Raw genomic sequence first — 24,700 nt, 5'->3', positions numbered from 1 at the left:
ATATATATATATATATATATATATATATATATATATATATATATATATATATATATATATATATATATATTTCTTTTGAACAGACGATCTTTGAAATGCCTTTTACTATACAATGTAATACTTGTGTATTACAGTATGTAATCATTCTGACGGGCAGGGTGTTATAGTGGGAGGCCTGGGGCCCTTTAGAAGGTCCCAGGCTGCACCCTGTTGTTGCATTTGTGGGGTACCAGTCGTTATGCTGGTACCCCAGCATCAGATGCTGAGGGGTTAAACGTCTGGGATCGGAGTTCTGTATAGCTGGCACCCTCAAGCGATGGCTTCTCCTGATCCCATGCCATTGCTATGGCATACTATTGTAGCACAGAGAGCTAACTGCCAGCACCATAATAGTACATTACTGAACGTAAAGGGATTAGAGGGGTATTCCCGTTTCCTAACGTTATGGCATAAAAACCGGAGGAATGTGAGTTCTATAGGTCAGACACTTACTGATCCTGGTCTATGCCATTGCGTTATAAGATGGGAATACGCCTTTAATCAGACTAATATGCTAACTGTATAAAATGTGGATTTTTTTAAAATCTCGATTTGCATATTTGCTGACCAGAGTCAATGTTAATGGAAGGTGGAGCTTTACTTTTAAATTCCAGACATAAGTCGCAAGTAATAAATAACGTGCCTTGTAGCAGCAGCCATGCTAATTTCTTTGTCTGGGTTTTTCCCCCTAGCTCCTATGAAGCGGAATCCACGGTCTGACAATTCTGCTAAATACAGCAGAGAACCTTGTAAGATGCTTTGCTTAATTGCTTTGCACAAAGTATATAGTCTGTGTAAAGATTATGCCCAGTAGTGATCTAGTGCCCTAAAATCAAATATGTGCTTATTCCTCTAAGTAATGCTGTTCTTTGGCTCCAGAGGCAAGCTTTATTGCATAACCTGATACAACTCTTTGCTTATTACTGCGTTAGAAGAAAAATGGCACTTTCTAGTGCTTATCTTTTTTTTGTAGAATTAAGTAGATGTCTTCCTTTTGCATTAACCTTACTGCATTTGCACTATTTGAGCTTTTGCTTTTTCTATGGCTGGTTTCAGACAGCCATAATGTGGACCTCATTTTAGCATGTTACTTCTGCAATTCCCCCCCCTTTCCTTTTTTTTTTTCTCTGTACAGAGCTGAGATATTCTACTAGCAGGATCTAAACTTTCTCTTCCATCAGACAGGGAGCTGATGGGCTCCTGATCTCTTCTCTCTGATCTTAAACACTCATTACAGCTCAGTTCTTATCTTACTGATAAGAACGTGTGTTTGACCTCTTTGTAATGTAGAGATAAGGTTTATTAGTTAAAGTAGCAGTCACACAGCTAGAAAAGCAGGTAACCCTTTGTGACAGAACGGCTTAATATCTTTAATAAAGACTCATTGAATAGATGCATTTTACTCATATTGGGCAAAAAATCAATCCTAAAAAAAATTGCCCCTTCGAAGGTGTACATAGCTTTTAACCACCTCCGGACCGCCTAACGCAGGATTGCGTTCCGGAGGTGGCAGCGCTGCGCAGAGTCACGCATATACGCGTCATCTCGCGAGACGCGAGATTTCGCTCCAAGCCGGCCCGCGCATGCGCATCGCGGGCCGGCAAAATTCAAAGAACAAGTTCGTCACCAGCCTGCCAGCAACGATCATTGGCTGGCAGGCTGGCGATTTTCAAAAAATCCAATCCAAAGTCATATAACAGATCATATTAGTAAATATGATCTGTTATATGGCTTGTCTGCTCCTGTGCTGGTCCTTTTCGTCGGTTGGATCCAGCACAGGAGCAGACTGAACTGTGAGTACACCAAACACTACACCTTAGCCCCAGATCACCCACCTGCACCCCAATTAACCCTTTGATCACCCCTTTGATCGCCCCTGTCAATCACTAGTGAAAGGAAAAAAAGTGATCAGTGTAAACTGTCACTTTTTTTTTTTCACTGGTATTGGCTGTTAGGTTTTAGGGATAGTTTAGGCCCCTTGGTTAGGTAGTTAGCGTCAGTTAGCGCCCACCCCACCGCACCGCAGTCACTTTTATTCGCTGTTTAGCGTATCGCTAATCAGCATTTGTACTTTTATAGTATCTGTAAGTGATCAAAACTGATCACGGTCAGATCTATAATAGTATTAGTGTCACCTTAGCTCGCCCTCCACCCAAAACGCAGTGTTTGCCCGATCAGGCCTGATCGGTCGCCCACACGTGCGTTCACCCACGCCCGCCCCACCGCAGTGACAAAAAATTATTATTTTTTGATCACTGCACATTCATTTTACACGCACTGCGGCGATAAAAAAATCAGTTTTGATATTTTTTATCAACCGCAGCAGCCTCCGGTACTTCGCTAGCCTCCCCTTTGTAAGACAGGTTTGCTTTTTTTCTTGGGTAGTCTCAGGGAATACCCCTAAATTTAGTAGTCCAAAATGTCAAACAGGGGGTATTCTTCTGAAGAGGCCTACAGGATTCTGACCCAGTCGGATGAGGAGTGGGAACCCTCATCTGACGAATCTAGCGGGTCAGAATATGAACCTGTGGAAAGCAGTGGCTCTCTGACCCAAAGTTCGGACGAGGAGGTGGAGGTCCCTGGCAGCACCAGGCGTACCCGGCCCCATGTCGCTAGACCACAGGTTACGCAGGATCCGCTTCAAGAGCAGCAGAGTGGGGCTGTCGCTGCCGGATCACGTGGTGAGGCATACACCAGCAGCGCAGCCCTTCCTGGACCTAGTACCAGCACTGCCGTACAACCTGGTGAAGTAGCGAGCACCAGAAGGGCAGTTGAAGCTGGTACGGTGGCACGTGCAATAGTTACCCCGTCGCAGCCACCGCAAAGACGGGCCCGTAGAGCCCCTAGAGTCCCTGAGGTGCTGGCAAATCCTGATTGGCAGTCACCAACTTCAGCCGCACCAGTAGTTCCCCCTTTCACCGCCCAGTCTGGAGTTCGGGTTGAGACGGCTCAAATCGGTTCGGCCCTGGGATTTTTTGAGCTGTTCTTGACTGCGGAGCTCTTGGACTTAGTCGTGGCAGAGACCAACCAGTATGCCACACAATTTATAACCGCTAACCCGGGAAGCTATTATGCCCAGCCTTTCCGGTGGAAACCAGTCCAAGTTTCCGAGCTTAAAATTTTTTTGGGCCTTCTCCTCAACATGGGCCTGACAAAAAAGCATGAATTGCGGTCATATTGGTCAACGCACCCAATTCATCACATGCCCATGTTCTCTGCTGCTATGTCCAGGACACGATTTGAGACCATCCTACGTTTTCTGCATTTTAGCGACAATACCACCTCCCGTCCCAGAGGCCACCCTGCTTTTGACCGGCTCCACAAAATTCGGCCCCTCATAGACCATTTCAACCTGAAATTTGCAGATTTGTATACCCCTGAGCAAAACATCTGCGTAGACGAGTCCCTAATACATTTTACCGGGCGCCTTGGCTTCAAACAATACATCCCAAGCAAGCGTGCCCGGTATGGGGTCAAATTGTATAAGCTCTGTGAAAGGGCCACAGGCTATACCCACAAATTTCGGATCTATGAGGGAAAAGATCAGACCCTGGAGCCGGTCGGTTGCCCTGACTACCTGGGGAGCAGTGGGAAGACAGTCTGGGACTTGGTGTCACCCTTATTCGGCAAGGGGTACCATCTTTATGTGGACAATTTCTACACAAGTGTGGCCCTCTTTAGGCATTTGTTTCTAGAACGGATTTGCGCCTGTGGCACCATGCGAACTAGTCGCGTGGGCTTCCCCCAACGGCTTGTAACCACCCGTCTTGCAAGGGGGCAGAGGGCTGCCTTGTGTAACGAAGAACTGCTCGCGGTGAAATGGAGAGACAAGCGTGACGTTTACATGCTCTCCTCCATTCACGCAGACACGACAATCCAAATTGAGCGAGCAACCCGTGTCATTGAAAAGCCCCTCTGTGTCCACGACTATAATGCGCTCATGGGAGGGGTGGACTTCAATGACCAGATGTTGTCTCCGTATTTAGTTTCCCGCAGAACCAGACGCTGGTATAAGAAGGTGTCTGTATATTTAATTCAATTGGCGCTCTACAATAGTTTTGTTCTCTACAGTAAGGCTGGGAGAACAGGATCCTTCCTCAAATTCCAGGAAGAGATCATCGAGAACCTCCTTTACCCAGGAGGTTCCGTGGCCCCATCCACCAGTGTAGTTAGCCGTCTACACGAGCGACATTTCCCCAGTGTCGTTCCTGGTACCTCAACCCAACCGTCACCCCGAAAAAGATGTCGTGTCTGTAGCAGGAGTGGAATAAGGCGTGACACCCGCTATTTCTGTCCTGACTGTGCTGACCACCCTGCCCTATGCTATGGAGAGTGTTTCCGGAAGTACCACACACAGGTACACTTAGCATAGGGATCACATCTCACCAGGACAGGCACACAGGGCTATTAGGGCCCATTCACTCACAGCTGCTGCAAACCTCTCCTTTCACCTGGGATAAAGTGCATAATGTACTTCGCCACATCTTTGGGCGATTTGCGCTTTGCACATTGTCCCATGGGGAAGGAGAGGTTTGTTCTATAAAAGGTAAAAAAAAATAAACAAAAAAAAAAATACCGGTAAGTAAAAAAGTTAAATGTTCAGTTAAAAAAGTTAAAAAAAAGTTTCTATGTTCTGTTCAACAGTTAATAAAGTTATTGCTTTGCGGCCTGGTTTTTTCTTTTTTGTTTTGTTTTTTTTACCTTTCAGGTGGACCAACCGATCGACTAGCTGCAGCACTGATGTGCATTCGGACAGAAGCATTGCGCTGCTGTCAGATTACACGCAAGTCGGTGTATGCGGCGCTGCAAGACGAGATTTCTCCTCTGCAGTAAAAGATACGTTTGCCGAGGCATATGAGCTGAGGAGGTGGCGGTGTTCATATACTTTGGCAAACACTTTGTATATATAAAAAAAAAAATCCCGGCAATGATTTATTCATCCACATCGATTGATGTGAATGGAGAAATCTGGTTTGCCAGGGCATACGAGCTGAAGTGGGTATGGATGTTGGGCGGAGCTCCTATGTCCTGGCAGACGCCTTTCCCCTCCTTTTTCTTTTTTTGGCAGAGATTTTTTCATCCACATTGATCGATGCGAATGAAGAAATCTGTGCCGTTCATTTTTTTCTTTCAGCCCAGAGGCTGAACGGAAAAAAAAAATCTCATTACCCGTATGCTCAATATAAGGAGAATAGCAGAAACTCCTAATGCTGGCCATACATGTAATGATTGCGGAGACCCTCAAATGCCAGGGCAGTACAAACACCCCACAAATAACACCATTTTGGAAAGAAGACACCCCAAGGTATTCGCTGAGGGGCATATTGAGTCCATGAAAGATTGAAATTTTTGTCCCAAGTTAGCGGAAAGGGAGACTTTGTGAGAACAAAATCAAAAAAATCAATTTCCGCTAACTTGTGCCAAATTTTTTTTTTTTTCAATGAACTCGCCATGCCCCTCATTGAATACCTTGGGGTGTCTTCTTTCCAAAATGGGGTCACATGTGGGGTATTTATACTGCCCTGGCATTTTAGGGGCCCCAAAGCGTGAGAAGAAGTCTGGTATCCAAATGTCTAAAAATGCCCTCCTAAAAGGAATTTGGGCACCTTTGCCCACCTAGGCTGCAAAAAAGTGTCACACATGTGGTATCTCCGTATTCAGCAGAAGTTGGGGAATATGTTTTGGGGTGTCATTTTACATATACCCATGCTGGGTGAGATAAATATCTTGGTCAAATGCCAACTTTGTATAAAAAAAATGGGAAAAGTTGTCTTTTGCCAAGATATTTCTCTCACCCAGCATGGGTATATGTAAAAAGACACCCCAAAACACATTCCCCACCTTCTCCTGAGTACGGAGATACCAGATGTGTGACACTTTTTTGCAGCCTAGGTGGGCAAAGGGGCCCACATTCCAAAGAGCACCTTTCGGATTTCACAGGTCATTTACCTACTTACCAGACATTAGGGCCCCTGGAAAATGCCAGGGCAGTATAACTACCCCACAAGTGACCCCATTTTGGAAAGAAGACACCCCAAGGTATTCCGTGAGGGGCATGGCAAGTTCCTAGAATTTTTTATTTTTTGTCACAAGTTAGTGGAAAATGATGATTTTTTTTTTTTTTTTTTTTTTTCATACAAAGTCTCATATTCCACTAACTTGTGACAAAAAATAAAAATTTCCATGAACTCACTATGCCTATCAGCGAATACCTTGGGGTCTCTTCTTTCCAAAATGGGGTCACTTGTGGGGTAGTTATACTGCCCTGGCATTCTAGGGGCCCAAATGTGTGGTAAGGAGTTTGAAATCAAATTCAGTAAAAAATGACCTATGAAATCCAAAAGGTGCTCTTTGGAATGTGGGCCCCTTTGCCCACCTAGGCTGCAAAAAAGTGTCACACATCTGGTATCCCCGTACTCAGGAGAAGTTGAGGAATGTGTTTTGGGGTGTCTTTTTACATATACCCATGCTGGGTGAGATAAATATCTTGGTCAAATGCCAACTTTGTATAAAAAAATGGGAAAAGTTGTCTTTTGCCAAGATATTTCTCTCACCCAGCATGGGTATATGTAAAATGACACCCCAAAACACATTCCCCACCTTCTCCTGAGTACGGAGATACCAGATGTGTGACACTTTTTTGCAGCCTAGGTGGGCAAAGGGGCCCATATTCCAAAGAGCACCTTTCGGATTTGACAGGTCATTTTTTTCAGAATTTGATTTCAAACTCCTTACCACACATTTGGGCCCCTAGAATGCCAGGGCAGTATAACTACCCCACAAGTGACCCCATTTTGGAAAGAAGAGACCCCAAGGTATTTCGTTATGGGCATAGTGAGTTCATAGAAGTTTTTATTTTTTGTCACAAGTTAGTGGAATATGAGACTTTGTAAGAAAAAAAAAAAAAAGAAAAAAAATCATCATTTTCCGCTAACTTGTGACAAAAAATAAAAAGTTCTATGAACTCACTATGCCCATCAGCGAATACCTTAGGGTGTGTACTTTCCGAAATGGGGTCATTTGTGGGGTGTTTGTACTGTCTGGGCATTGCAGAACCTCAGGAAACATGACAGGTGCTCAGAAAGTCAGAGCTGCTTCAAAAAGCGGAAATTCACATTTTTGTACCATAATTTGTAAACGCTATAACTTTTACCCAAACCATTTTTTTTTTACCCAAACATTTTTTTTTTATCAAAGACATGTAGAACTATAAATTTAGAGCAAAATTTCTATATGGATGTCGTTTTTTTTGCAAAATTTTACAACTGAAAGTGAAAAATGTCATTTTTTTGCAAAAAAATCGTTAAATTTCGATTAATAACAAAAAAAGTAAAAATGTCAGCAGCAATGAAATACCACCAAATGAAAGCTCTATTAGTGAGAAGAAAAGGAGGTAAAATTCATTTGGGTGGTAAGTTGCATGACCGAGCAATAAACGGTGAAAGTAGTGTAGGTCAGAAGTGTCAGAAGTGTAAAAAGTGGCCTGGTCTTTCAGGGTGTTTAAGCACTGGGGGCTGAGGTGGTTAAACGTGTCTGTATTAGGTCCTCTTGACAATGATGGAATTTTTGGCATGGACACTTGTGTCTGCCTGGCGTTGTATTGGAAGGCAGCACTGCAGTTCACAGGCTAGCGGTTTAAGCAAAAATGACTAGCGTTGTCTAGACAGACTCTGCGTGAAGCCATGCTGGTTGTCCACTCAGTCTGGTTCCATTTGGGAGCCTTCACATGCGGCAGATTTTGTGGCAGAAAATTCTGCAACTGAAAATCCATTCCATTCACGTCAATGGGGCTTGCAGAAATCCATGTGCTTGCTGCCCAGTTCAAATGAATGGAACAGATTTTTAGTTGTAGAATTTTCGGCCACAAAATCTTCTGCGTGTGAAGGTGCCCATTGATGGAGCGAAGCTGTGAGCGTAAAGTGGAAAGCCGTGGCAGCAACTGCTGTTGATCTTGACGGTGTGAAAATCTGCCCTGTGAGCAATCCCTTTACAGCAGTCTGAAACCAGCTTAAGGGTAAATTCACTGTGACTTGTCAGAAATTTTCTGGATTCTTACTCTTTTTAATTTTTTTTTATTTTATGAAGTGATTATATTGTTGTGCAGTGTCAGGATGTTGATGACCCCAGGATAGGTCTTCAATATCAGATCGGTGGAGATGATAATCGGCAGCTTGAAGAGGCCACAGCACTAGTGAGAGGTCTGCGTCCTCTAAAATGTTAATCTGCACACAGTCATAAGGCTTATGTGCCTCTCATTCAGGTGAATGGGCCTGGGAGCCACTATACAACATGCTTTGAGCAGACTGGAGCACAGTGGCCACTGACAGGCTTGCTAGGAGTTGGACCCCTGCCAGTCTTGTATTGATTGCCTATCCTGTGGATACCCTGACACTGCAGAACCCCCCCCCCCCAGCTATGTAACTGATTTCTATTAGTGTCAGTAACTTTTCTACAGATTGCAGTTAAACATAAACCACTTAGAAACTGGCTGTTTGGAGGACCTAGTGCCTGCTTTAACATTAAATCATAGCTTTTTTCTTGCTGTTATTGCAGTCACCAATCCTGGTCTAACCAAGGGTCTGATCATCTGGTTTAACACCTTCATAAGCACCTATGATGCTGTTGGTTGTTATGATTAGACTCCCGGTCAGGCTGTGATTTGTGACTGTTTTATGGGTGAAGAAAAGGACCGGTGTCCAGGCAACCTCTTTAAAGGGAACCTGTCACTGGGATTTTGTGTATAGAGCTGAGGACATGGGCTGCTGGATGGCCGCTAGCACATCCGCAATACCCAGTCCCCATAGCTCTGAGTGCTTTTATTGTGTAAAATAAAACCTATTTGATCCATATGCAAATTACCCTGAGATGAGTCCAGCGTGAAGGAGTCCAGCGTGAAGGAGTCCAGCACCGCCCCGCATCCTCAATCTCCTCCTTGCTCCCCGACGTCAGAAAGCCAGAGCGCCGTAATCTCGCGATGCGCGAGCTAGCGCATGCGCAGTTCTTTCCCTGAGGATGATGCCAGCACAGGGAAGGAACACTGTCACTGCGCATGCGCTAGCTCGCGCATTGAGAGATTACTGCACTCTGGCTTTGACGTTGGGGAGCTAGGAGGAGATTCTGAGGATGCGGTGCTGGACTCATCTCGGGGTAATTTGCATATGTATCAAATTGTTTTTTTTACACAATAAAAGCACACAGAGCTATGGGGACTGGGTATTGTGGATGTGCTAACGGCCATCTAGCAATCCTTGTCCTCAGCTCTATACACACAATCCCGGTGACTGGTTCCCTTTAATAAGGAGATTTAAAGGGTAATTCTGGTGCAGTTGAGATTTCTATTTTATTTCCCAAGTGTTCATTATGAAGGGCTTCTAACCTGATTTCTTTCTGCCAGCACAGAGCCTGCTAGGTGACATAGGATCTTGCATAGTATGCCTGTAACTGGCAGAGGTGACTATTTGCAGGTATCCCTGTATTGTGTAGAAGATGGCTGCTGTTCTCTGCTACTGGAGTAGTATAAAGTTAGGGGCATTTCTGGTTCTTCAGACAGACTTCTTGGACTATTTGATTTATCAGGGCTTTTGGATGTTCAGTGTGAGGGGCCCGGGCATATGGGGGACATTTTTTCTCTGATAACCCCTTTAAAAACTCGATTGAAGTTTATAGGGAAAACGATGCTGTGAATTTCAAAAAAGGGAAAAAGCAAAGTGTTCGTGAGATTTGTCCAGTCTTTTTCACTTTGCCGGTATTGTATCACGCTGCAGTTTTTTCACACAATAAAACTGCACGTAATCCACAGCATGTGTGTTACATACTGTTCTGCCTGCTGTAGGGAAGAACTAGTAATTCACTTACGTAGAATGGATTCAGTTCTTGCTCGCTTGTCCATGTACACGCCTACTTAGGCTCCATTCACACGTCCGCAAAATGGGTCCGCATACTTTCCGCAATTTTGCGGAACGGGTGCGGACCCATTAATTCTGTATGGGGACGGAATGGATGCGGACAGCACACAGTGTGCTGTCTGCAGCCGCAATTGCGGAGCGCGGCCCCGATTTTGGGTCCGCAGCTCCGCAAAAAGATAGAGCATGTCCTATTCTTGTCCGCAGCTTGAGGACAAGAATAGGCATTTCTATGGGGGTGACGGGCTAGTGTGTTGCGGACCCGCAATTTGCGGGTCCGCAACACACCACGGACGTGTGAATGTAGCCTTATCGGCAGGATGAAGTAGTGAGCACTATTGTGAGGCTAGTGGATTAAAGGGGCTGTCTCATCGTTCACCAGGTGGCCGGCAAACAGCGGAGTGCAGCAAGCTATGCCTTTTCCCTAACCTGGGTACAGTATGGCTGGCTGTGCTCGTCTGTTTTCATAGCTACAGAAATAGTGAGTGCCAGGCCACTCCTCGAGGTCAGGACTTGGTCTCCTCTCACCTTGGTAACTGTGACCTGAGACAACCCCTTTAATAGCATCTTGCCTTTAAGATCAAAGACCTTCTGGTAGGCAGTCTAAAGAGCAGTGTGATATACGGTCTGAGCTTTTTATTAAAGAGGACCTGCCAGCTATCCTGACGTGGTTTTTATGTGATTGTGTTCCATATAGAATATAAATTCTAAAACCTTTTTCTTATAATTCTGTTATTCCAGCTATTAATATATGATTAGATTGGGTGTTTCACAGTCCAGTCAGTGCTGGTAGTATCAGACTGTGCTGGAACACATCCCTTTGACATCTTGTCAGTTTATTCATACATTTTTAGGAATAATGACTGGAACGATGGAACTCGCAGTTATAGGAAAAGGTGATCTGGAATTGTTTTGTGGCATACAAGTATTTACTAAAATGGGCATGTCCTGTTAGTGGGATGCATGGAGGAGTAAATATACTTAGTGACTTTTACTACCCCCTGTCCTTACTTTGTCGTCTTGCTGCACAGCTATTGTAGTTACTCACACTGTCAGAGGCATCCAGCTTTTAGAATCTCCATGTTCTCCTTAGGGCACTTTCACACTTGTGTCAAAGTTTTCCAGTATTGAGTTCTGTCCTCTGGGCTCAATACCGGGAAAAAAGGATCCGTTTTATCCTAATGCATTCTGAATGGAAAGCAATCCTTTCAGGATGTCTTTATTTCAGTCTTTTTGCCTTTTCAGGACTGAGATAATACCGCATCATGCTTCAGTTTTCTCTCCTGCCAAAAATCCTGAACACTTGCCGGAATGCCACCATTTCTTTTCCATTGGAATGTATTAGTGCTGGATCTGGCATTAAAATTGCCACATTGACGGATCTGGTCCTTTTTAAAAATGTAAAAAATAAAATAAAAAAATACCCGATCAGTTTTTTCCGGATGACATCGGAGAGACGGATCCGGTATTGCAATATATTTGTGAAACGGATCCGTCTACAAATGGTTTCCGTTTGCATACAGATTGCCGATTCCGGCGACGGAACAGCCTGCCGGAATCCAGCAACGCAAGTGTGAAAGTCCCCTTACAAGGCCAGGTTCACCTACAGATGCTCAGTGTGGTTAAGAAATACATCGACTGTTGCCTTAAGAGGTGGTAAAATGTGGGCATGCACTTTTCACTGCAGCGTATTTCTTTTGAAGAAGCTGAAAATTACACGCATTACTCCATATTTAGGATCATTGGGCAGTAACATAGTACATAAGGCCGAAAAAAGACATTTGTCCATCCAGTTCGGCCTGTCATCCTGCAGTCAGAAATGATCTGTCATTTTTCCACCTTCTGTCCTTTTTGCATATAATGATTTGTATTGTGAATAATATGAAGAGTGCATGATGTGCATTGGGATGCACACGACCATGTGCATCCTGCATTTCCCCCTTCCGCAGGTGCCAAACTGTTACAAATGTCTTTTTATCTGCAAATCGAAAAATTGGACTTTTTTGTGTTGCAGGGGCACAGTTTTGGAGAGCACACTGTGTGCTGTCCGCATCTTTTGCATTCCCTAGGCCAGGCCTATGGATTGAAAACTCCTAATCGTCTCACATCTAGCATCTAAGTGATGAGGATGGATGTATTCTATACCACATCAACTCTCTATTTGAACCTGGCCTTCCAGCCCCCCTCTTGCAGATTATATGGCTAATTGACAAAGCTTCTCTAGTTTCCTTTTTTTGTTTTGTGTTTTTTAGTTTTCTTCCCTTTATGATTTGAATTCTTGCATTTTTACTTTCCTATTTTTTCTTTTTTTTTTTTTTTTTTTCTTTTGTTGTGTACTTACAGTAACAAATACTTTGAAGAAACCAGATGATCCAGCTGCCAAAGCTGTGACCTTGGAACTGGACGCCAACAGGTTTAAATGCAAAATTTTGGATTGCTCCAAATCCTTTCGCAAAGCCAAATTGCTGCATTATCACCTGAAGTATTTCCATGGAGTTGAAAAGGCAGAGCAGGATCAGATGTCTATGACCAGGCATATGCAGACAAGAGGCTCTTTAGCTCATGAAAAGAACAGCCAGCAGACCTCAAAAAGGAGACGCACCACCTCTGGTTCCCTGCGTAAGACTGCTCGCCTTTGTCCTGTGGCTCTGTTTAGGCTTAGATTGTAGTGCTGTTGTAGTCATGTCCTATGGTTACCGGATCATGGTTGAGACATAGGCGAATCCCTGTCCTACATGTCATTTACCCCTTTAGTGTGAATTATTTTTCCTTTCCTCTCGTTTCTTTAGTTTGTTTTATTTACCTGGAGTAGGGATCGACTGATTATCGGTTTTACCGATATTATCGGCCGATATTCAGGATTTAGAACGTTATCGGTATCGGCATCTATTTTGCCGATATTCCGATAACATATTGGGAACACAGATCGCGCTGCTCTCAGCGCTCTGTGTTCCCTCCGCAGCACAGGGGAGAAGGAAGCAGTGTCTCCCTCCCCCTGTGCTGCTGCCGCCAATGAGAGGACAGAATATAAGAGGAGGGGAGGGGCACAGTGCGCCCCCCATCCCAATAGTAAAAACATTGGTGGCGCAGTGCGCCCCCCCACCCAGTATTAATCATTGGTGGCAGTGTCCACAGGGTCCCCTCCTCCTCCGATCGGAGCCCCAGCAGTGTAATCCTGGGGCTCCGATTGGTTACCATGGCAGCCAGGACGCTTTTGAAGTCAGCTCCCTGCTGCTGTGTGCACAGGGCAGCAGGGACAGTGTGAGATCCTATTCATGTGAGATCTATCAGGGTGAATAGGACAAGGGTTCTAGTCCCTAAGGGGGCTAAAAGTTAGTAAAAAAAAACACAAAAATATTAAGTATAAATGAAAGATTTACAAAAAAAAAAAAATACACGTCAACAATAAACATATTAATTTTCAGCAGATTTGTGTAGGAAAATTTTTGTTTTTAGCAAAAATAAAAATACCCAGAATATCGGTATAAATTATCGGCTATCGGCCTGAAAGTTCACAAATTATCGGTATCGGCCCTAAAAAATCAATATCGGTCGATCCCTAACCTGGAGTATAAAAACATTTGCTGTAATTTAATTACAGAAAATTGGTGTTTTTTAGATGACCACCTACATGAGGTTTCCCCCCCTCCCCCTCTCTATTCCTCTTAACATTTGAGAAAAATATATATTTTCTCCTCACTTGCTGAGTGGATGCGCTTCTTTCTCTTGGTGAGATGCTAGGCCTAAGTTTAAGGGCTTATTCACATGACTGTGTGAAGCCTGTGCTGTGGACCGCAAATTGCTGTCCGCTAAGCATGGGCACCTGCCGTGTGGCAGCCACATAGGGATCGCGGCCCCAGTCACTTGAATGGGTACACGATCCCACCGTTCCGCAAAAAGATAGCGCAAGCTCTATCTTTTTTTGCGGTGGGAAGCATGGAACAGAACCTCAGAAAGCACTCCGTAGTGCTTCCGTAGTGTTCTGTTCCATTCCGGATTTGCGGACCCATTGAAATGAATGGGTCCGCATCCATGATGCGGAATGGCCACGGAACGGGACAGTGTATTGCGGGGTCCGCAATACGGGCATGGGCTTCACAAGGTCGTGTGAATAAGCCCCAACACTGAGGCAAATGGATGTCTGTGTTTCACCTCACTGTAACGGCTCACAGACGCACAAGAAAAATGCAGGTGCTGTTTTAAAAAAAAAAGGGGGGGGGGGAGATTTGTCTAAGATTTTTGATATTGATGGCTTATCCATAGTATGGGTCATCAATATCAGATTGGCGGGGGTCCTGGTCCACCGCCGATCAACTGTTTGAAGAGACCAGTGACATCACGTTCATTGGTCATATGGACTAGGCGCAGCTCAGTCCCATTCCAGTGAATGGCTGCAGTACCAAGCAATTCCACTAGTGCAATGGACTAGGGGTGCACCGAAATGAAAATTCTGGTCCGAAACCGAAAATTCAGGATGCCCTTGACCGAAAACCGAAACTGTAAATTATATTTATTTACATTTGAGTCTGAGTGCTAGTCAGACTCATGGCACTATTTTTAGAAACAACAAAATGTCGGATGGCCGCGAAAATTGTTACAGTACAGTGACAGTCAGCTTTATCTTCCTGGAGGCTAAGACACAATTAGCCTCCTGTACATCAGGGCAATCATCATTTTAATATATATCTAGGTGGATGGCTTCCCACAGGATTGGGGATTCTTACTGAATCTATGTACCGTATTTTTCGCCCTATAAGACGCACCGGCCCATAAGACGCACCTAGGTTTTTGAGGAGGAAAATAAGAAAAAAAATATTTTGAACCAAAAGGTGTGCTTTTGGTGGGTTTTGAACTAATTGTGGTCTGTGGGTGACGTACTGTTATGGGGGGATCTGTGGGTGACGTACTGTTATGGGGGATCTGTGGGTGACTTACTGTTATGGGGGATCTGTGGGTGACGTACTGTTATGGGGGATCTGTGGGTGACGTACTGTTATGGGGGATCTGTGGGTGACGTACTGTTATGGGGGATCTGTGGGTGATGTACTGTTATGGGGGATCTGTGGGTGACGTACTGTTATGGGGGATCTGTGGGTGACGTACTGTTATGGGGGATCTGTGGGTGACGTACTGTTATGGGGGATCTGTGGGTGACGTACTGTTATGGGGGATCTGTGGGTGACGTACTGTTATGGGGGATCTGTGGGTGACGTACTGTTATGGGGGATCTGTGGGTGACGTACTGTTATGGGGGATCTGTGGGTGACTCTTATTGGGGTCTCTGGATGGCACTGTTATGAGGATCTGTGTATGACGCATATATAGCATCTTATCTTATGCTATGTGTCATCCACAGATCCCCTCCATAAGTGTCCCTGTAGTGAATGACCCTCAATACACGCAGGGGGCCGGCATCTGCTTTTATGACAGCGGGGCCCGTGCAGTGACTGTATTCTACTACACGGGCCCCGCTCACTGTATAATCGTATGTCTAATAGTTAATTGTAATTGTATGTAATCACATAAGGAGCGCTGTGTATTACCGGTACTTACAACTACAAGCGCTCGCCTGCTCGGTAGGTAGCAGAGAGGAGGCAGGCCGGGAGGACAGGCGCTGGCAGTGTGAGTCATACGTCATGCGCCCTTGCAGTCTGCTTCATTCATAAAGTGGGCGGCGCATGACGTATGACTCACACTGCCAGCGTCCGTCCTCCCGGCCTGCCTCCTCCCTCCTCTCTGCTACCTACCGAGTAGGCGAGCGCTTGTAGTTGTAAGTACCGGTAATACACAGCGCTCCTTATGTGATTACATACAATTACAATTAACTATTAGACATACGATTATACAGTGAGCGGGGCCCGTGTAGTAGAATACAGTCACTGCACGGGCCCCGCTGTCATTATAAAAGCAGATGCCGGCCCCCAATCCCGCCTCCCTCACAGCTGATACACCCGCCGCTACTTGGTGGGTGACAAATCCCACAAATCCCAAACCCCATATTTTCTGCCGATATGTACCAATATCGGCCGAAATGGATTAGGCCCATTTTCGGCCAATATTTTCGGCCGCCGGAATTTCGGTGCACCCCTACAATGGACAGTGTTTGGTAAGCGGCGAGGAGGCCTTGGAGCTCACAGGATCAGCAGGGGTGCAGGAAGTCAGATGCCCACCGATCTGATATTGATGACCTATCCTGAAGCTAGATCATCAATATGAAGCACATGGACAAACCCCTTTTAACACCCTTCTCCCTATTCTTTTTTTTTTTTCTTGTATGTTGTAAAGTGCTTTTCAAAAGAGCCATCCTGGTAATCAGATGATGTGGGTTGGTTGTTAATTCCCACATTTGCACCAGCGCTGGCCGGCAGCACATTACGTGGAAAAGGAGAAATATATTGGTGCACTGCATTTAATTTAAAGGGGAGGTCCTAATGAAGAATCTTCAGATTCAGAGCTATGCTTTCCAGTGGCTCTCCACTGATGGCAGCCAAACCTGTCCCTGTGCAGTTGGGACAATTGAATTTTCTGATTGCCTCCTAGATAATGGCCCTTCTGTAACTTTAAAACAGTAGAAATCACAACCCTACTTGGCACCATCATATGTGATATGGGTAGGGTTGGCTTTGTAAGACAGCATTTAGTTTTTCTGGAGATAGATATTCAGAATGTTTGGCTTAGCATGTCCGTGCAGTGGAGAAAGGGGAGCAAGTCAATGATGTATAGTCTTGTGTACACTAAGTCTTACCCTTTGGGCCTCGATGCGCTTAGCTGACTACCGTAATTCAACAGGGAGGGAAAAAAAGAAGGCATGACACTTTGCCATGGGCCACAAAGGCCTAGAGAATAAGGCACCTATTCCAGAGACCAATTTCCTAGCACTTATCAAATGGAGTGTCAAGAAAAAGGGGAGGAAGGTAGGGGGCTCAAGGTTCAAAGGGTTTGGACGAGATATAGAGAATGTGAAGAAAACCATTTAATAAACGTGGGGAAAATATCTTTAAAATAAAAGAACATTACCAACCGTGAATTTATAGACTAAGATTTAAGAAAACCCCCAAAATTAGACTGGCAATCATTTTCAGGGCCAGAGGTAGGTGTTTCCAAAATCTGGCCCCTTGAGCCGAAAAGGATCTACCGCCACGTTTGATCTTGTTAACTTGCAGGATGTTAAAATTCGCAGCGTTACTAGACCTCAATGTCCTCAACGGGGCATACCTGGTGAATTTACGTTGCGGGTACAAGGGCCCCACACCATGGAATACCCTATGCATGAAGCATCCAATCTTGAACATCACCCGTTGTTGGACGGGGAGCCAGTGCAAGGCATTAAGAGAGGGAGTGATATGCTCTCGGAGGGCAACACCCGTTAGGAGCCTCGCTGCGGCATTCTGCACAAGTTGAAGTCTATGAAAGTTCTTCTTAGGGAGTCCCATGTACAAGGCATTACAATAGTCCAACCGACTGCTGATCGCTGCTCCGACCAAGGCTTTCCCGAGTGGGGATTCAATGTATTTTAAAATCCTCCCCAGAAGTTTCAGCTGGTAGTGGCACCTGATTTATCTGAGGGGCCAGGGTTAATCTGGAGTCCAAGACCACTCCCAAGTCCCTGACCTGGGTGGCTGTGTCAGGGACAGGTCCAAAGGACAATGGCCATTGGGGTGCTGAGGGTGTAATTTTCTGGTCACTGAATGTAATACATTCAGTTTTGGTGCCATTAAGCTTTAGATAATTGGCACTCATCCAGTGATCGATCTCCAAGAGACATCCGGCCAGATTGACTTGATAAACTGTTCCTTTGGCAAGCCTAAAGTACAGTTGTGTATCATCCGCATAAACATGAAACTGAAGATTGTGGCTCCTGATGATGTCGGCCAATGGTCTCAGATGTTGAACAAGACTAGGGATAGTGCCGAGCCTTGTGGTACTCCACAGGACAGTGAAAGATCGGTTGAGTGAAATACCCCTAGCTTCACTCGTTGTACCCTGTCCTGGAGAAATGAGACCATCCATGCCAAGGTCTTTCCATCTAATCCGGCTACCACTTTCAACCGGTTCAAGAACACTTGATGGTCAATAGTGTCAAAAGCGAATGATGGGTGCAGAAGGACTAGGACCATGGAGTCATTCTGGTCTAATGCAATCAGTAGATTATCCTGGACATTGACCAGAGCAGTCTCAGTACCCCTTCCTGGTCGGAATCCCGACTGGAAGTCGTCAAGAATGTGATTGGCCTCCAGATATCCCTGCAGTTGTGCAGCAACCTCCCTCTCGCCTATCTTTGCAAAGAACGGCAGTCCCGAAATCTGCGCAGGTTTCTTAGGCAGAGGTGTTACCACTGCCTGCTTCAGAATAGCTGGCACCTGACCGCTGGAAAAGGAACTATTTATAATGTCTCGAATGTATGGTGCCATTGCAACCGCGGCAGACTTCACCACGGATGCCGGGCATGGATCTAGAGGCGAGGAGGAGGATCTAAGAGCTCCTATGATTTCAATCGTTCTCTCCTCAGAGATGGGCTGAAATTCTGTGAAGGAATAGGGTAAGGTTGAAAATAAAGAAGTGTCTCGTCCGTCCTATGAACCGTTGGGATGTTATCCCTAAGTTTCTAAATTTTTTCAGCAAAGTAGTCGGCCATTTGCTGGCACAGTGCTTGAGTGCTCCGTTGTTGCAATCTTACATCTAGGATTGGCTAGTTCTTTAGCCACTTTGAAAAGTTCTCCGGAGTTGTTAGCCGCATTGCTTATTTTATTTGAGTAGTATGTTCTTTTGGTATTTTTAATATTATCTCTGTACTTTCTCATACTTATTTTGTATTTAATTTTGGTGTCTTCTTTGGGATTTTTTTCTCCAGGCCCTTTCAAGGGCTGTGGAAGTCTTTTTATCCTCTCTTAATTCAGCAATGAACCAAGGCGGGTTTTTATTAGGCGGACGAGGTTGCTGTTTGTTTCATAGGTGCTAAGGTGTTTAGTGTAGCCTCTATGTAATCATTAAAAGCTGTTAGCTTTGCTTCCGTGGATTCTATGGAGCGGAATAAGTCTATATTCAGATTCTCCTTAAAGCTGTTGCCAAATTCCTCCAAATAAAGAATTTTCTAATTTCTTTGTTGGGTGAGAGTCTTCTCTCTCACTGGAAAATGGGGAGCTTTTTTTTAAAGGGGGGATAGTTTGATTAAAAAGTGTATTTTTATAATCAGTCTACACCAGATCATGTATGGATTGGACCTGTATCTCCACCCCGGATGTCAGAATCCAGTCCAGGATGTGGCCGCCCCTGTGAGTCGGGGAGGTCACCTCCTGCATGAAGCCAATGGTCTCAAGAGATATTAAGAATTGCTGGGTTTGGATGTTGGACACATCATCGGCCCAACAACTTATCGCCCCCAATGATGTTCTTTTGACTATCTAGGAAGGCCGATGTGGCCAATTCCAGCAGTTCATCAAATCCTGTTTTTAAATCTGGGGGGTGGTAGATAATATAGATAGAGAAGGCCTCTTCTGGACTCTTCTGGCATTTGATAGCTAGGTGTTCAAAAGTTTTAAAAATTGGGCCATTCTTAAGGGCTGTCATCATTAGATGCTCACGAAAGACCATTGCAACACCTCCACCTCTAGTGGCCCTGTCTATGTGGAGAATTTTCTACAAGGGGGGGCCAATTCATCCAACATAGGATCCACCCCCTCCGCAAACCACGTTTCAGTTAGGCACAAATAATCTAGATTATTAGATAAAATCAAATCATAAATGTTGGCTGCATTCTTAACCGCAGAACGGCAGTTTAGAAGTGCCCCTTTCAGCAAATGCTGGTTCTGAGTTGGAATTGGCCCCGAAGGTGTAATCTTTTTCGGGAAGCTTTTCCTTCTTAATTGCCTATGGGTTTTTGGCAAGATGGCGGATATCCACAAATGATGTGTGGTCAATTTCCTCGTTGTTTGTGCGGGCAATAGGGACAATGTGGCCCCATTCAGAGCAATTAGCTCATTACGTGTATACATCATCATATCGATAACCATCCTAAAAAATCAGTTATTGGAGTAAAATTACTGTAAGTCATAATAACATTTTTAACTACAAGACATTTAAAATGTCAATTGTTACCCAAGTTCTCCAATCAAACCAGGCGAGCGTTTCCCAATAATGGAGGAGTCTTGGTGACGGCCAAGGGCACACCGGCAATGTCAGTTAATCTAATAATCAGTCTGTGTCCGGACGGGCTTGCCTTTGGCGCGCTGCTGCCGCAGTGGGGCCGGGTTAATAAGGGTACCTAGCCAGACCACACCCACAGTGTCTGTCGGGGCTCCGCCCAGAGTGGTGTTCTTGGGATTCCTGGGAGATAGGCTCTGGCAGGAGGAAGTCTCTTATCTTTGTGGTAGGTGCTGGAAGTTCAATCTGGTTAAAGTGCTTGTGCTTCTCAGTTGGTGCAAGGTGCAAACAGATCTGTGATCCTGGATCCACTGCCGCAATGGCTCCTCTCCAATGAGAACAACGTGATGCAGTCCAACATGACTGATCCTTCTTTCCCCTGACTTTTGCTGCAGAAGGAGAGTGGAAGTCCCCATACAGATTAGATGGCAGGCAGGTCCAAAATTGGTGGATACGGCCAGCAGCAATGTAATGTGTGTCCACAGGCTGGCGCACACATGCAGTTTGTGAGACAGACAATGGTGGAAACCAAAAAAAAGGGGGAAAGTATAATTCTTTCCTATAATTATTTTGGATCCACTGCTGGTTTTGGATATGAAAAACTAACTTAAAGGGGTTATCCTATGTTTAATGTAAGGCTACTTTCACACTGGTGTTTTGGCTTTCCGTTTGTGAGATCCGTTCAGGGCTCTCACAAGCAGTCCAAAACGGATCAGTTGAGCCCCAATGCATTCTGAATGGAAAAGGATCCACTCAGAATGAATCAGTTTGCCTCCGTTCCGTCTCCATTCGGCTTTGTAGGCGGACACCAAGACGCTGCAAGCAGACAAAACTGAGCCAAACTGATCTGTTCTGACACACAATGTAAGTTAATGGGGACTGATTCGTTTTCTATGACACAATCTGGCACAACAGAAAATGGATCCGTCCTCCATTGACTTTCAATGGTGTTCAAGACGGATCCGTCTTGGCTATGTTACAGATAATACAAACGGATCCGTTCTGAACGGATGCAGACTGTTGTATTATCTGAACGGATCCGTCTGTGCAGATCCATGTCAGATCCGCACCAACCACGAGTGTGACAGTAGCCTAAGGCTACTTTCACACTAGCGGCAGGACGGATGTGACGGGCTGTTCACTCTGTCGTATCCGTCCTGCTGCTATTTCGCCGTGCTGCCGGACTTCCACTCCATCCTTATTGACTATAATGGGGACGGGGAGCGGAGCTCCGCTGCAGCAGGGCGAGAGGCCGCCGGACTAAAAGTACTGCATGTCTGACTTTTTAGTCCGGCGGCCTCTCACCACGCACTGCCATGCTGTGCCGAAGCATGAGCGGCAGTCCGGCAGCAGGATAGAGCGGCAGTCCGGCAGCAGCACAAATCAGACAGGGTGAACAGCCTGTCGGATCTGTCCTGCTGCTAGTGTGAAAGTAACCTGAAGCATGAAAATCAGTACATGGCAATCATACAGTACATGGCAATCTCTTTCCAACAAACTTAGAACCAGCCCTGTACCTCACATAAATCTAGAGATTTTCCCATTTTATTGCTCTGTTAGATTTATTTCAAACTGGCAGCTCAGGGGAGGGGGTGCATTTTAACTGCCAGCAGCTGCAAGGACACCCCCCTGATAAAGATGGAACTAAGCGCACGTGCCAACCTCAGTGAGCTGGACTTTCGGAAAAGGGGCAAACAGCGCGTGGCGCTGTACAGATTTCAGAGAATAACTCAGTGGCTATACAAAGTTTATAGTTCCATGCAATTACAAAGGTATTCAGATCCAGCTGCTGGTTTGAAAGTTCTAGGGTATTTTTCATGGGACAACCCCTATACAAACCACATGTGGGTAAGTATTTTTGGTGAGGAGCATAAATGACAATGACTTGGACCCCTCTACTTTGATGTCAAGCGTGTGCTTTGGTTGGGATCTTCACCGCACCGGATAACCCATCAGACAAAAATATCTAATACTGTTGAATATGTGGTCGCAAAGCCTCATGTGACTTTGGCATCATAGACCACAATGGATGTGGCGTATAACCACAACTTTTCTGCGATTTGGTTCTGTTTTTACAAATGGCCACACAAGCATATTTCGGACAACACGTTATTTTGGCCATGCAGCTTCTCTGAAACTTGATACATGGCATTGTGTAGCCCCAGCCTTACACGTTGATTTATTGAAAATTAAAGGGGTTGTCCGCCTTTTTTCTTACTGATTTTAATATTTTGGATAGGTCATCACCATCTGATCGGTGGGGGTCAGACACCCGGGACCCCCTGTCTATCAGCTGTTTGAGAAGGCAGCGCTGCTCGCAGTAGCGGCACGGCCCTCTCGCTGCATCGTGCAAGCCAGTGATGTCATGACTGTTATGTGACCCCTGGGTGTCTGACCCCCACCGATCAGATGCTGGTGACCTATCCAAAGGATAGATCGGTTAGAAGAAAGGCAGACAATCCCTTTTGTACTACTTATGTGATATTTATAAGATAATTTCCTGCCTGTTGATGTTCCTGGAGCACAAGCTTGGACATTGCTAGACTAGTGGACTGTGGCAGATCCCAAATCAGTTTCCTAGTTAGCTGTTGGACAGTAGATGGATTAGTGACTGGGCTCTTCACTATTTGTAACAATGGGTTTTTATATACAAATGCCTAATATTACTTCAAGCATCTGGTCATTGACTATTGGCCAGGACTAATTCTTCATGCATGTGTCTGTGATTGCCTGTAGATGGTTATTTTACCCAATCTTTCCCAGAGGAACTTCTTTTTTATCTTGTAATAGTGTGATATGACTCTTTATGGGAATGACAGCTGACTAGAAGGTTGCTGTTACACGGGGCCATCAACCATCTTCTGTAATGCTTTTCTTTCTGCCGTTATGTGGTGGCATGGCCGCTGACTGTCGGTTTTAGTTTGCTCAGTCGCTGACAATGTTCTGCCTGATGGTCTCAACCCTAGTTTGAGTACTTTGAAGCATGATCTACGTGTCTGTTCTCCATTTTTGTAGTCCTGTCAGTGAATGATTTATGTGGCGTTTGAAATCGGTGGTTGATTCCAGACTTTTGTATGACCTGTTTCTGGTTTCTTTAGACACCCCGTTTCAGATTTCTCTACGAAGTTCACCCCATGATGGTAAAGACTTAATTTGTGAGAAGAGGCGCCATTCAAGCCCAGCCACAAATAGCTCAAGTGTCCAAAGACCTACACTGAAAGAGAAAAGCAAAGAGAATCAAATTCAGAAGTCTTGTCGCAAGCCTGAGAAGGGTTCAGATAGTGGTAAGGGTTGTTTTATTGCTTTTAAAAATAGACACCACTCACGTAGTGCACTTAAGTATAGATCCTGTGACCCCAGTTAAGCTACTTAATAAGCCAAAATGATGTAACAAGAGAAGAAATGAATAAGATAGAAATGACAACCCAACGTGGACATTGTATGTCCCAGGAAAAGTGCCTAAGACAAACCTCCTATAGGTCCAATTGGACAGAGCATTTACACCACCAGTCCAATATCTAATTTTATGATATTCTAAAGATGGGTAAAAGTATATATTCAGTGTCTCAGGATGTTGCCATACTGCTCTGCAATATCAGGCCTCGGCTCTAATTCTCAAACTCATTTACAGTTAAAGATAAGGTAAAGGAGAAGTTTAATGACCTTTTGAGCCTTAAATCAAAGAAGAAGAAAAAGAAAAGAATCAAGTCAGGTAATGAAAGTGTCACACTTTGGGAGTGTTCACGCTTCTGTCTCATTTTATAAGCTGTGTCATATTAACAGTAGCAGAAGTTATTGGGTGAAGGCCGCCAATCGATGTCATTACAGTACCCATTGAGTTAATTAGCCTGCATCTCTCGCTCACATAGTAGGCCAAGATAATGAAAAATACTCTATAGAATTTTATGAACCTACGGACAACATGCATTATTTTTTATTATTTTTATATGTATTCTTTATATACGTTCCCTTCCTCCAATGTCACCCAAATGGTTGCTCTGTACATCCATGTCTCTGTTCACATTAGCATAATTCCATTTGAAGATGGATGCTGGCTTCCAGGCTGCACTGTTTTTTGCTCTCTAAAATATGACCAATATGAACGGACCCTAATGGGTTCAGTGGCGCCTCGCTGGAAAATCCCAAGTTTGCTGTTCCCACTTCATGTCCCTTTGACCTCACTTGCATGACGTTTTCTTTCTATGACACATTACCACTTTATTGAACTGGCTTATGATCATTTTTTTCCACTCCTACATCTCATCTGTAGAGCTATCAGGCAGCGAAGAAAATGTGGACATTTCAAAGGAGCTGTCGCCCAAAAAAACTAACTCTATAAAGCTGGGCACAGATTATAACATTTCTTGTTCTATTAAAACATCTGATCATATGAAGCGCAGAGATACGCCCCGATTAAGTGGTGAGTAACGGAATTAGATGTTGATTAAATGGACACAATAATTTCTTTCATGGGGGGCACGTCCTTTTAAGTGTCTTTTTTTATTTTTGTTTTCAATGCAGCTTCAAAATGTAACTTTATTTTTATGCAAATTTTATTATGGCATTTTTATATATTTTTTATTCCCTGGGAAATGTTCTAAAAAGGGGGTACATTTTAT

The 24,700-nt window shown here is 44.7% G+C and overlaps 1 protein-coding gene across 6 annotated transcripts in view; it reads left to right on the top strand.

Moving 5' to 3' along the window:
* The window catches only part of PHF20 (PHD finger protein 20), a 104,696-nt gene that overhangs the window by 59,780 nt on the left and 20,216 nt on the right, over nucleotides 1-24,700 (top strand). For 4 of the 6 annotated variants that reach the window (XM_040435804.1, XM_040435802.1, XM_040435803.1 and 1 more), the window contains 5 exons: nucleotides 732-788; nucleotides 12,285-12,560; nucleotides 23,180-23,365; nucleotides 23,713-23,793; nucleotides 24,352-24,501. In XM_040435804.1, coding sequence (XP_040291738.1) covers nucleotides 732-788; nucleotides 12,285-12,560; nucleotides 23,180-23,365; nucleotides 23,713-23,793; nucleotides 24,352-24,501 — 750 coding nt within the window. The remainder of the gene's footprint in view (nucleotides 1-731; nucleotides 789-12,284; nucleotides 12,561-23,179; nucleotides 23,366-23,712; nucleotides 23,794-24,351; nucleotides 24,502-24,700) is intronic. The other 2 variants (XM_040435805.1, XM_040435807.1) reach the window with 2 other exon arrangements.

Source organism: Bufo bufo, chromosome 6, assembly GCF_905171765.1.
Source record: "Bufo bufo chromosome 6, aBufBuf1.1, whole genome shotgun sequence".
In the NCBI taxonomy this organism is placed as follows: Eukaryota; Metazoa; Chordata; class Amphibia; order Anura; family Bufonidae; genus Bufo; species Bufo bufo.
Note: the sequence above shows the minus strand (reverse complement) of the source record. Positions and strands in the feature narration are given on the sequence as shown.